Below are 13,795 nucleotides of genomic sequence, written 5' to 3' on the forward strand. Positions count from 1 at the left end.
GCCCTATCTCACTCAAGCCAGATGACTTTTCCTTACGCATGCCACAGACAGAAAGTTTATTTTCTGGGTAAATTGAACCAAAGAAGGCACAGATGGAGGCTGGGGGTCCATAGCATTGAACAAGGGAATTGTGTGAAAGTCTGTTTTCTGACTGCAGGATGTCAACCCTCTTCTCCCACTTGGTGTCATTAAATCAGTACCCAAGGTAAACACCACCCGCACCCCCCCTCCCCCGCAAACACACACAGTCAAGACTGGAAGATTATTCTCTGAAGAAACCATATGGTACCAGAGAAAAGAAATCCAGATACATTTGGGCACTCTCCAAAGAAAAGGCCAAGTCACTACTTACTACAATGAAGTCTACCTGTTGACAAACAGTATCCATGCACAATCTGCTTTTAGGTGCCTCACTTTTAAATATTAACTGATATCCAAAGAATCAGACAAGGAAAGCTTTCTAAATGAAAGAATCCTTTTAGCATACTTTCTGCTGCCCCCCTCCACCATTTTGTTTTTACCCCCAAAGTAAAATACCGCCTAGGGCTTAAAATGTAAACTTTAAGAGAATTCGTTCCAACGCTGGGATTATAAGCATATGGGAGGATAAGTGTGTCCTGACAGCGGTACCCTCACTGATGCCCCAAACTGCATCTTGCCTACTAGGCCTGTAGTCAGTTATATCCAGAACTTCTGCTGCCTAAAGCTGCATGGCTCCTCAGCAAGAACCCCGAGACTTAGCACGCACAGAGCGCTGGAGCCACGCAGGTCTTTTATATCAAGTTTTTTAGCTGTATATAAATGTTTTCCAATGCGATTGTACACGGCCTTGACTTAACCTCTAGAAATAACGAGGGTGTGCGTCCCACCAGCTCACAGGGCTTCAGGCCAGGATCCTCGGCGATGTTACCACGAAAGAGGGGATCTGCCCGCCTCAGGCCTCCCCCCGCGTCGCCCCCCGGCGAGCAAAGAGCTACACCTGGAGAGGCGCGGCGGCCGGCACCTTTGTGGAGCCGCCATTCCTCTCCGGAGACGATTGAGGGTTTTCTGATCCGAAGGAGCCACCAATTGTCAGGTAAACCCCGCAAAGTGTTTGTTCGTTTTCCCTATTTTAAACCTTTGTCTCTGTAGATTGACCCTTTGACCCCAGGCGCGATCTAGAACTTCCCATTTTGTTTTGCCGGGAGGTGGGGGTCTCTGGCCGAACAGGAAGGCAAGTCTTCGTCCGCCGCAGCAGCGCCTAGAGTTTCTGGCCGTAATCGCAGGAGTTTATCGGACAGCTTTCTACTGCTGTATTGAGAGTCATTAGAAGGGTTTCTCTAGTCTGCCCCGGGGCCCGCGGGCGCTGGGACTGCCGGGCGGCGCGGAGCGAGCGGGAGGGCGGCTGACGTGTTTAGGGCCCAGACGCGGCGGCCGCCGGGCGCCAGGAGAGGCGCGCGCGGGCCCGCGGGCCGGGGGTTATTTCAGTGCGTGGGGAGGGCGGCCCGCGGCCTAGTCTGGGGTTAAGCGGCTTCTCCCGTGCCGGAGAGAGAGCCAAGAGCAGGCGGCTGGACGCAGGACGCCCTCCTAAGCTCCAGAGAGTTCCCTTCCTCGGAGACCAGCAGAAGAGTGGGCGAACATGAAATCCAATCCTGCCATCCAAGCCGCCATCGACCTCACCGCGGGGGCCCTTGGGGGCACAGCATGCGTCCTGACCGGGCAGCCCTTCGACACAGTGAAAGTGAAGATGCAGACGTTCCCTGGCCTGTACAAGGGCCTCGTCGACTGTGGCCTGAAGACGTACTCCCACGTGGGCTTGCGGGGCTTCTACAAAGGGACCGGCCCCGCGCTGATGGCCTACGTCGCCGAGAACTCAGTCCTCTTCTTGTGCTACGGCTTCTGCCAACAGTTCGTGAGGAAAGTGGTTGGATTGGACACGCAGGCGAAGCTGAGTGATCTGCAGACTGCGGCCGCTGGTTCCGTCGCCTCTGCGTTTGCCGCGCTGGCCCTGTGCCCCACTGAGCTGGTGAAGTGCCGGCTGCAGACCATGCACGAACTGGAGATGTCAGGGAGGATAGCAAAAAGCCATAATACAGTTTGGTCCGTCGTGAAGAGTATCCTTAGAAAGGATGGCCCGTTGGGCTTCTACCACGGACTCACGAGCACTCTGTTTCAAGTAGTACCAGGCTATTTCTTCTTCTTCGGTGGGTATGAACTGAGCCGCTCGTTTTTTGCCTCGGATGGATCAAAAGATGAACTAGGCCCTGTCCCCTTGATGTTAAGCGGTGGAATTGCTGGAATTTGCCTTTGGCTTGTCATATACCCAGTGGATTGTATCAAATCCAGAATTCAGGTTCTTTCCATGTTTGGAAAACAGGCAGGATTTATCAGAACTCTTTTAAGTGTTGTGAAAAACGAAGGAGTACCAGCTTTATATTCTGGTCTGAAAGCTACTTTGATTCGAGCGTTCCCTTCCAATGCGGCACTATTTTTGGCTTATGAATACAGCAGGAAGATGATGATGAGCCAGTTTGAAGCATACTGAAGTGTCTTGGTGAATCTGGATCCAAGTACACGCCTTTGAGGACTATAATTTAACTCAGAGTTTCATGGAGCACTGGACCAGTGCGGTATTATTTTTGACTTCATGGGAACTTTGCTTTTGTCTTCCCTGCTTATATGCTAAATCTTAACCTTTATGGAAGAACCTCCATTTTATATCATATAATTTCTGCCCATAATTGTATTGAAATAGAAAAGTTGCTGCTCTTGTGTTTGGTGAGATAATACAGCGCGAGTGGATGGCCGTATGTACCTAATCTGAAAAGCTAAACATAGTTGTATCACTAGGCTTTTGCATAAATCTACACATGTCCATGCAGTTTGTTTGCTTATATGTTGTGAGTGAAACACTGTTTGGTTTCCATGTTTAATCTCATGTCACTAGAAAAACCGAGTTCAACATGTTTCAAGATGGTTATAAATGATGACTTAACCCACTCAAGATGTAGGGTCTCTTTAAAAGTCTGCTTAACATGTGCACTATATTAGCCAATTAAAGTTTTTAAAAAGATTTTGGTGCCTGAAAACGAAAATATCCATCTACATTTTTTCATTTACAATGATTTATTTTATTTTTTATTGAGGTAATCTTGATTTATGGCATTATATTTCTACATCTGTATACCCTACAATGTGCTCACCACCAAAAATTTATTTTTCATGTATTACCATACAGTTGACCCCCTTTATCCACTTTGTCTCCCTCGTTTACCTACCCGCCCTGATAACCACTACTCTGTTCTCTGTAATGACATGTTTGTTTTATTTGGTTTTGGTTTGTTCATTTATTAGGGGTTTTGTTTGTTTATTATAGTTTTTCATATTCCAGATATGAGTGAAATCCTATAGTATTTATCTTTCTCTGTCTGACTTACTTCACTTAGCATAATACCCTCAAGGTCCCTCCATGTTGTCGCAAATGGCAAGATTTCATATTTTTTCTCATCTAAATTTTTAAAAAATATTTATTCATTTATTTGGTTGCACTGGGTCTTAGTTGCGGCATGCAGGGTCTTTAGTTGAAGCATGCAGAATGTTTTTTTAGTCGTGGCATGCGGGATCTAGTTCCCTGCCCAGGGATCCAGCTTGGGCTCCCTGCACTGGGAGCGTGGAGCCTTAGTCACTGGACCACCAGGGTGGTCTGTGTCATCTTAGATTTTTAAGAGGAGAATATACCTGCATACTGATGTGTCTTCCACAGCCTCGAGTTAAAGTTTCAGAGTAGGAATCCTGGGTTTTCCCAAGATGTTCTACTCTTAAAATAGTGCTATTCATCTTCAAAGTGGGATCATATTCCACACTCTTAGTTAGGTGTGGCCTAGAGCATTAGGCCTCTGGGAAGTAGCCTGGCCTTTGTCTGTACCAAATGTCCTTCCTCTCTTCTCCCAAAGAGCTTCCCCTCTGCTCTACTTTAGACTGAGGAAGAGGTGAGGGATGGACTGTGCTTCTGTGCTTGGATGAAGACCCGTGTAGTTGACAACAGTTCTTAGCTTCCAGTCTCAGGGTCCTGGCCTGGGTAGGATTCCAGGATGTACTATTGGCCCATTTAGGGGTTGTTGATTCCTTTTGGATCGTTCACTGTCCTCTCTGCCTCCACCAGTCAGAAACCCTTCCAGGGAACAGAGAGTGCCAAAGCCATGAGAACTTTTTGTTCCCTGATGGTGATCAGGTGATGTTACCAGCGGATGCAGTCCTCTCCTCTCAAATAGAACTAGACAGAACTTAGTGCTTGCAGTCCACAGTGATTAATGTTAGGGCTGACCCATCCTGAAGTTTACCTGAGGGCAGATAACTCCTTGTCATTTTTTTACAGTGTTGGAAACTTCTAAATTTTGTACTGGCCATCTGTGAGTTTTATTGATGACTGTATATATGATGTGATTTTACAAAGCAATGAAACGTAAGAAAAGCAACTTTATTAAACTATACCATATGTATGTATATAGGCACTGACAAAAACCAAAAACAAAAGAACATAGTTCGTCTGATCCCTACACACTTGTGCATCTGTTCTCTGGCCCTCTAATGTAAGAGAGTCATTCTTACTGAAGTAAGCCTCATCGTTCCATGATGATCCAAGACCAGCAGAGTCTCTCTCAATAAGAAGTGTTCTTAAGCAGACTGTAAAGCTGAAAACAGGCAGGCTCCCAGTGTCAATGATTGCATGTAGCATGTGTGTCAATCACTGCTGGTGGAATGTACACCTAGTATGGAATCCCCAGTTTCCTTCAGCTTTTTTCTATCTGGGAAACCTCTGAGGTAAGTCTAGCCATATTGCCAGAGGCAAGAGGGTCAGGGTGATGGATGTTGACAAATGGGGGCTGGGGCAGACATTTGGGGAGGGGATGCTCAGTGTCATGCCTGGTGTGCTCCAGAGCGATGGCTGGTCTTCCATTTGCTTTTTCTTTAAAAGAAAACCATTTTTCTACTTTACCTCTAAGTTATTTATACATTTAAGTTATATATTATGTACGTAAGTGGTCAGTAGTTACTTAATGGGGCTTCATTCAAGCAGGTCTGGATTAAAGCAGAAAAGAGAACAGGAATGGCTTCTGCAGGAAGTGGACCTTTCAAAGTCCGAAGGCCCCCTGCTCAGTACCCATGAGCTTGTCTCAATTAGCCCTGTAGTCAACGGACCTTTTCACATGTTGTCCATTAAAGGTTTACCTAAATATCTTCAATAGAAATTATTTGAGGCAAGCAAGAGTGGGAGTAAGGAATTGAAACCTAAGTCAGAAGAATTGTTTTCCACCGTTTTTGCTTAATTCATGGTTCAATATTTAGATACAATTTGTACCACTCCAGATCTGTACTCAGACAAAAATATAGTAACTTGAAATATTGTGTTTAAAGAAATTTGAGTGTTCTATCATTAAATTATTTACCTAAATAAAAATATTTATTGAATTCACACCATTTACAGTATACTGTATTGAGCTCTGGGTATTCAGATATTAGTGGTCTGGTTTCTGTTCTCAGGGATCTGATAGTCTAGATGTTTGTTTTCAGTCAGAAGAGCAATATTCTAGAATACAATTTAGAACAAAAAATAGAATCCAAATTATGTGTGTATATGTGTGTGTGTGTGTGTGTATGTAAAATCAATGATGTGTGTGTGTAAATTCTTTTCCTTAACTGTGTTTTTGTTTTTATATTGTGGTTTCTTTGTAGTCTTTAAATTAGTTTCATGGTATTTCTTTTTTCTTCCCCAGCTTTATTGACATATAATTGACAAATAACATTGTGCATGTTTAGGGTGTACAATATTATGATTTTATATATGTGTTTATTATGAAATGATTATTCCAGTAAGGTTAGTTAATGTCCATCACCTCACACGTTACTATTTATTTATTTATTTATTTATTTTGAGGTGAGATGGTATTTATTTCTAAGATTTAAGTTGGTCAAATCCATATTTCTGATGCGTAGCCTTATTTTTAACTTTACTTCCACATAGTATAATTTATCCCTCAACATTTAAAAAATTATTTTTTATTGAAGTATAGTTAATTTACAATGTTGTGTTAGTTTCCAGTGTACAGCAAAGTGATTCATTCATACATGTGTGTGTGTGTATATATATATATATATATCCTTGTTGTTTACCAATTTTATATATAGTAGTGTGTATATGTTAATCCCAAACTCCTAATTTATCCCTCTCTCACCCATTCCCCTTTGGTAGCCATAAGTCTTTGATTCTATTTCTGTTTTGTAAATAAGTTCATTTGTATCATCTTTTTAGATTCCACAAATAAGTGATATCATATATTTGTCTTTTTCTGTCTGACTTACTTCCATGTTGCTGCAAAAGGCATTATTTCATTCTTTTTATGGCTGCATAATATTCCAGTGTGTGTGTGTGTGTGTGTGTGTGTGTGTGTGTGTGTGTGTGTGTGTGTGTATATATATATATATATATATATATACCACATCTTCTTTATCCATTCATCTGTTGATGGACATTTAGGTTGCTTCCATGTCTTGGCTATCATAAATAGTGCTACTATGAACTTGCATGTATCTTTTAAAATTAGAGTTTTCTCTGCTATCCCTCAATTTTTTTTTGGGGGGGGGGCCATGGTGCAAAACTTGCAGGATCTTAGTTCCCGACCAGGGATTGAACCCAGGCCATGGCAGTGAAAGCACCGAGTCCTACCACTGGACTGCCAGGGAACTCCCTGGTATCCCTCAACTTTGAAAAATCTTATTATACCCTTTGGTCTACTGTCAGGACCAGATGGTATGTATCTTGCAATGCTATAGTGATACTGTAGCTAGAAATTCATTCTCTGTTCCAGCTTTCATGGGATCCTAATACCAAGCTACAGCAGTTAAGTATATGTAATATCTCAGAAGGACCATATCTGGCAGTGGAGTATCAAACTTGATCATTTTCTTGAATTAAACAAGAAAATGTCCCCAAGGTGTTGAACTTGGAAGGAAAGTAGGTTCTCTTCTTCTGGCCCATATCTCTAAGAAGGAGTGATAATTATTATCAGGAAGTTGTGTGCATAAAACAGTCACAGGAGATTTTTTGCTCAAGCCAGAAAGTACCCTCTGTTTGGAGCCTACATTTCCAACGTAAGCACCCTTTGAGCATTGAAATTCCTGTTTCAAAGTCTGTGACTCTCTGGTCTCTCTGATCTCTCCAAATTCATGTGGAATGGCCCAGGAATCTTCTCTGAGAGGCTTTTTAGAAAATAAATTATTTCAGGGTTGGAACTATCATCTAAGTCTGTGGTCTGCCCTTTGAACTCCATGGTCTACCGTGTTTTCAGCGCCCTCCAAATGCCAGCACTTTTAAATACAGGCTCCTTGTGAATGGTGTAAATGATGTTTAAAAGGCGGACTAGGATCTTCCTGTGTCCCTATCTCTTCAAGGTTGGTGGAGTACCATCTGTTCTGATGGTCTGTTCATTGCCAAAGATATAATGGCTTTTTCAAAACCACTTCAGAAAATTTGGTATTATTGGCTTTAGTCTGCACCTTGAGACAAAAAATTTCACAGCTGGGTAAGTAGTTTTGTAGAAAATTGATGTGTGTTAACAATTCTGCACATTCTGTGGGGGGGAAAATTGTACTCAGAAAGAGTATTATTTCTGTTACAGGGAAGCCAGATAATTGTCTATACTGAGAATTTCTACTCCAGCCTAATGTAGTTTCACTGGGTCCTCCTCAATAACCAGCAGACATTAATCGGGGCATCCTCCCACTTAATTTCTTTGCTCATTGACTTACAAATGATTCTTTTGTCCATTCGGAGCAAAGACTCCTTTCTGCCTTTCAATGAATGGCAGACCCTTCAACCCGTGCTCTGAGTTCCCGATCTAGGTTCTTGGAGGTTTTGTCCACAAAAAGCCTTCTCTGTCTCCTTAGCACCAGACATGGGAATCTACTTGGACTCAGGTGCCCACTTGGTCATGAAGAGGCCGTGCAGCAGGATAAGTCTTGGGTTCTGAGTCCGGAAGCCGGCCGCGGCGCCATTACTGTCTTTTGTAATGCATTAAGGATTTTAGCACACACTGCTTTTTATTTTTAATTCTCTGCTTCTATTTTTATGCTTGCCTCTCCACTTCTCTTTGCCGTGTGGAGTCAAAGCTGAACCACGTCGATAAGAGCCTTGCACTATATCCAAGAGTTTTTCCTCCAGATTGATTCTGGTCTGTTAGTGTGAAGAACTAGGCAGGAAGTCTCCTGAGTTTCAGGACTTTCACTCCTTGAGAAAAGGTCTAAAGGCTTGGTTGAGCTTAAACATTTTTGGCAAGAATACTTCATTGGTGATTCTGTGTGCTTTATATTCTCTCACATGTGCTGTTTTGTTTTATTTTTATACGGTTGGACCTCAAGTTCACAGAATTGGATTATGATAAACTGTCATCATTAGTCCATACCTGACCTGAATTGTTTATTTACTTACCTATCCAGTATCATTAGCTGTATATCTATATATGTAGTTATCTATCGAAATAGTAATAAGAATTTGTGAACACAGTACCTCCCCACAAATGCCAGGACCTTGGTAGTAATATACATCTGATGGTACAAATGGTCCCTCCTACCACTCCCTGGACCCAGCAAATCAAGGTAACTATCATCCTGAATTCTATGTGCATCATTCTTTGCTCCTCTGAATTTTTTTTTTTTTTGTATTATATGTTACTCCCACATATATATTTTTCTAGTTGTTTTAAATTTTATAGTAAGGGTAAAATACTGTGTGTGATACTTTGGTACTTTTTTTTCTCTAATATTTATTTTTAAAATCCAATCATCTTGTGTTCCTGTAATTCATTTATTTAGACTACTGTAAAACATTCCATTTTGTGAGTATGCCGTAGCTTATTCATTCAGTTGATAGGCATATGGATGGTTTCCTGATTTTTGCTCCTGTTGCCCACTGTCAATATAAACATTCTTATATATACCTCCTGATGTAAATGTGCAAGGATTTCTTTTGGGTATATAACTAGGAATAGAAATTCTGGAACTCGCAAGTATTTATCTAGGAGTAATCGTTATATTTAATAGCTAATATGCAACTCTTTTGCAAAGTAGTTGTACTGATTTTTACATGCACTTGCAATATATAGGCCTGAATCTCTTGTATCCACAGGCTTTCTAACTTGGCAGTGTCAGGCTTTTAAATTTTTGTCAAACAAAAAAATCTACCTGATCTTGGTTTTGATCTATATTTCTCTAATTACAGCAAAAGAACATCTCTTTGTGCATCTATTGGTTATATGTTTCTTCTGTGAAATGTTCGTTCATGTCTTTTACCATTTTTCTATTGTTATTTTTATTTATATTGGTTTGTAGAAATTCTTTATATATCCTTGATATTAATTCTTTGTCAGTGTGTATATGTGAGTATCCTCTCCTGGTTTGTACCTTTTCGCATCTTTAAGATGTCTATTGATGAATGAAGTTTCTTGATTTTATTACGAATGTATTAATCTTTTATTCTATGGTCAGTGTCTTTTTAAAGAAATTATTTCTAGCCCAAGGTCTAAAATCCATTAACCTGTATTTTCCACTAAGAGCTTGAACGTTGTTTTGGGTTTTGTTTTTGTTTTTGACATTTGAGTCTTAGAACCATTTGAAGTTGATTTTTAAATTAAGACCCAATTTAATATTTTTCTCTTTGGATAACCATTTTTAATTGAACATTTCATCTTTTCGCATTGATCTGTGTTATGGACTGAATGTTTGTGCCCCACCCCCTACCCTAGTTCATATATTGAAGCCCTAGCCCCCACTGTGATGGTGTTAGGAGGAGGGGCCTTTGGGCACTAATTGGGTTTAGATAAAGTCATGAGGGTGGAGCCCATGATGTGATTAGTGTCTTTATAAGAAGAGGAAGAAATATCAGAGCTGCTTCTTTACACCACGTATACATACATGGTGTATGTATACATACATGGTGTATGTATACATACATGGTGAGGAGGCTGCAGCCTGCAAGCCAGGAAGAAGACCATCATTAAGAAACCAACTGCTACATAGAGAATGGACTTGAGGACACGGGGAAGGGGAAGGGGAAGCTGGGACGAAGTGAGAGAGTGGCATGGACATATATACACTACCAAATATAAAATAGATAGCTAGTGGGAAGCAGCCACATAGCACAGGGAGATCAGCTCGGTGCTTTGTGTCCACCTAGAGGGGTGGGATAGGGAGGGTGGGAGGGAGATGCAAGAGGGAAGAGATATGGGGATATATGTATATGTATAGCTGATTCACTTTGTTATAAAGCAGAAACTAACACACTATTGTAAAGCAATTATACTCCAATAAAGACATTAAAAAAAAAACAAACAGAGACCAACTGCTGGCACCTTGGTCTTTGACTTCCCTGCCTCCAGAACTATGCGAAATAAATATCTGTTGTTTAAGCCACCAGTCTATGGTATTTTGTTAGAGAAGCCTGAGCAGACTAAGACATTCTGAATTGCCATCTCTGTAATGTTCAAACATTCCATATATATATGTCTATTTTTGAGCTCCCTAATGTATTACATTTGTCAAATTTTCTGCCTGTGCACCAATATCAGACTATCTTGATTAATACAGCTTTAAAACAAGTCAATAATAAGTAAGGCAAATTTTTTTAAGGCAAATTTTTAATCCTACTTTTTTTCTTAAGAAGTTTCCTAGCTCTTATTTTATTCTTTCATATGAATTTTAAAGTAATGTAATGTTTAAAGTAATGTTGTCCTGGGGGAGAAGAGAATTGATAACTTTAAAACATTGAATCTTCCAATTCAGGAACATCACATATTTCTCCATTTATATAAGTCATCTTAGTGTCTCTTCACAAAGGCATATGGTTTCTCCATAGAGGCCTTATAGTTTATTAGTTAGACTTATTCCTAGCTACTTGATTTTTTTTATTATTATAAATTCTATCTTTATTTAAAATGTCAATTTCTGTTTACTGCTTTATAAAATAAATTGATTTTATATTGATTTTTCAAATTCAGCAACTTTACTAAACTCTTTAATTATAATATTTTATCTGTAGGTACTTTTGGATTTTCTTTGTACTCCTTAGTATCATCTACAAATAATAACAACTTTGCTTCTTACTGTGCAATCTACATAACTTGTATTTCTTTGCCTTATCATGCTGGCCAAAACTTCCAGTACAATATCAAATAAATGTAATAGTGGGCATTTGTGTCCGGTTTCTGATGTCAGAGGAAAGGTTTTAACATTTCACCATTAATGTGTTTTGCTGTACATGTTTTCATATCATTTAAAGATTAAGGAAGTTTTATTTCTAATTTAAGGAGTTTTTTCCCCTATTATAAACAGAATTTTATCCAATCCTTCTTCTGTGTCTCTAAAAATTATTGTATGATTTTTTTCTCTTTTACTTTATGTCAGTGAGTGATATTGGCTTTTAATTTTCCTTTCTTGCTATCAGGGTTATGCAAAACATTTTAAGGGTGTGTTCTCCCTTTTTTTCTATTCTATGGTAGTGTTTGTATAAGATTGGAATTATTTCTTCCTTGAATTTTTGGTACTACTCACAGCGCCTTTCTTTCTTCCTTTGTTTTATAAAGAAAAGTTTTTCAAAGAAAAGTTTTTCTAATTAACTTGAAAAGTAGTTTAAGTGGGTAAGCAGCAGGGTACCTTTTATAATGCTAGACAGTTGCAGTATGGGAAGAAATGGACTGGGGCCCTGAGATGAAATTGGGGTGGTCCTCCACATCTGGGGAGTGGGGACAGCAGCTCTCAGTGGAGCCCAGGCAGCGCCAGTTGTGACCTGACTGTGCGTTTGGTTTCAACCGGCGTCGTCCGCGAGTCCTGCGTTGGGTTACTTTACACTAGTGAGAATGTTAACCAGCCGTATTGGCTCAATAAATAGCTTCAGTAAAGAGTGAATTTCCTTCTAGAAATCAGTGCCTATTTTTCCTGGAAACTCCATTTGAAATAGTCCGGTTCCATCCGAAGTCAAGCTGTTGTCATTGCTGTCATTCCGTGATGTTCTCTCCCGTGACACCTGTAGGTCAGATGAACCACTTTTTTGATTTAGAGATACTTACATCCTTTGTGTTAAAGTTATTTTGAAGGCGTTGACTTGCTGGATGGCTCTATTCTTTTTCCTCCAGGAAGAAGGGGAGAAATGTACTTGGAAGTAATGTATGTTTATATCAATTTGCAAATTCCTGTACATATATATATATATATTTTTTTTTTTTTTTTTTTCGGTACACGGGCCTCTCACCGTTGTGGCCTCTTCCGTCACGGAGCACAGGCTCCGGACACGCAGGCTCAGCAGCCATGGCTCACAGGCCCAGCCGCTCCGTGGAATGTGGGATCCTCCCGAACCGGGGCACAAACCCGCGTACCCTGCATTGGCAGGCGGACTCTCAACAACTGTGCCACCAGGGAAGCCCTAGAGATATATTTTCTTAAGCGTGAATGTAACAACATACTGTGAATTCCATCTTGGTTACAAATGAGACTCCTTTAGTCAGTTACCCAAATAAAATCAGTTCTTAAAAAACAAAAAGAAAAAATCCTTATGGTTTAGTGGCTCCGATGATACCAAGCCCAAGGTAAGCACCTCTTATGACATGATGATCGTTTGATGTCCCATAGTCAGCCACTCATTCTCTACTAGGGCTCAGGAGCATGACAGCATCTACTTATAAGGACACAGAAGTTATCTGCTATAGAAGGCATGGATCTGCACTATAAGATTTGCAGTATAGTCATCCTACTGTGGCTTGCTGGAAACTCCACACAGCACCCTTATCCACTACTGGCATTTTTAGCAACATCAGATTGACTAGATCACATCAGATTGGCTAGTATTATAGTTTCAACCTGCTATGTATCTTTTCCTTACTCCAGGCCCTGCTCAAACCTGGCAGCATTTTGAGTTCCAAATATGGTATATGCTGCCTCTAAAATCCAGAGAGGTCCCCAAAGACAGTGCCTCTCTTTTAGTGGTAAGAGATGCAAGAGATAACTTGTATTTTACCTTGGGGTTGTGATTTCCTGGCATGCCCCAGACCCCTAGAATCATCACTGATGGGGCAGGCCCCTGAATCTTCATGGGGCTAATCTTTTACTCTTTGACATGCATGTGTCCTGCTAGGCCATCTAGCGTCCTTTTCATTTACTGCTCATTAGGCCCAATTAGCATGATGTCATCAATATGGTAGTCTAACATTATGTTCTGCAGAATGTTCAATGTTGAGGTCTTTGTGGAGTATGTTACAAAAGAAAGGGAAAGAGTTAACATAGCTCTGGGGCAAGACAGTGAATATATTTTGCTGCCCTGTTATGAGAAGATGAACTGCTTTTGATTTTATTCACTCGTGGAGTTTAAGATGAATGCATTCACCAGAAAAATAGCCACCTACCAAGTGCTAAAGGTTATACTAATCTGCTCCAGTAAAGATAACCACTGGTATGGCAGCTGTAATTGGAGCTGCCAGTTGATTAAGCAAATTGCAGTCCATTGTCATCACTATGATCCATCCAGTTTTTGCAGGGGGTGAACAGGTGAATTAAATGAGGATATGAGGAGACTATCACCTCTGCATACTTTAACTTTTAGACTGTAGTGCTCATCTCTGAAATTAGGATGCAGTGTTACTTATTTACTATCTTGGCTAGGGAAAGGGAAATTTCAGGTTTTCCACTATAATGTTTCTTACCCTACCAGTCAGGCAACAAATGAAAGGGTTTGACATTGAAGGTTTCTAAGACCATCCCCAGGTTTGGTGATTTG

At 40.6% G+C, this 13,795-nt stretch overlaps 2 protein-coding genes across 2 annotated transcripts in view; both read left to right on the plus strand.

Annotated features, from left to right (window-relative positions):
- The window catches only part of LOC116751289 (transcription initiation factor TFIID subunit 7-like), a 183,069-nt gene that overhangs the window by 5,391 nt on the left and 163,883 nt on the right, over window positions 1–13,795 (plus strand). The window lies entirely within an intron of this gene.
- On the plus strand, window positions 1,619–2,662 carry LOC116751290 (mitochondrial ornithine transporter 2-like). Its single transcript, XM_032627000.1, has one exon. The coding sequence runs from the start codon at window positions 1,619–1,621 to the stop codon at window positions 2,522–2,524; it is 906 nt and encodes a 301-aa protein (XP_032482891.1). The 3' UTR covers window positions 2,525–2,662.

This window comes from Phocoena sinus, chromosome 3 (assembly GCF_008692025.1).
Source record: "Phocoena sinus isolate mPhoSin1 chromosome 3, mPhoSin1.pri, whole genome shotgun sequence".
In the NCBI taxonomy this organism is placed as follows: Eukaryota; Metazoa; Chordata; class Mammalia; order Artiodactyla; family Phocoenidae; genus Phocoena; species Phocoena sinus.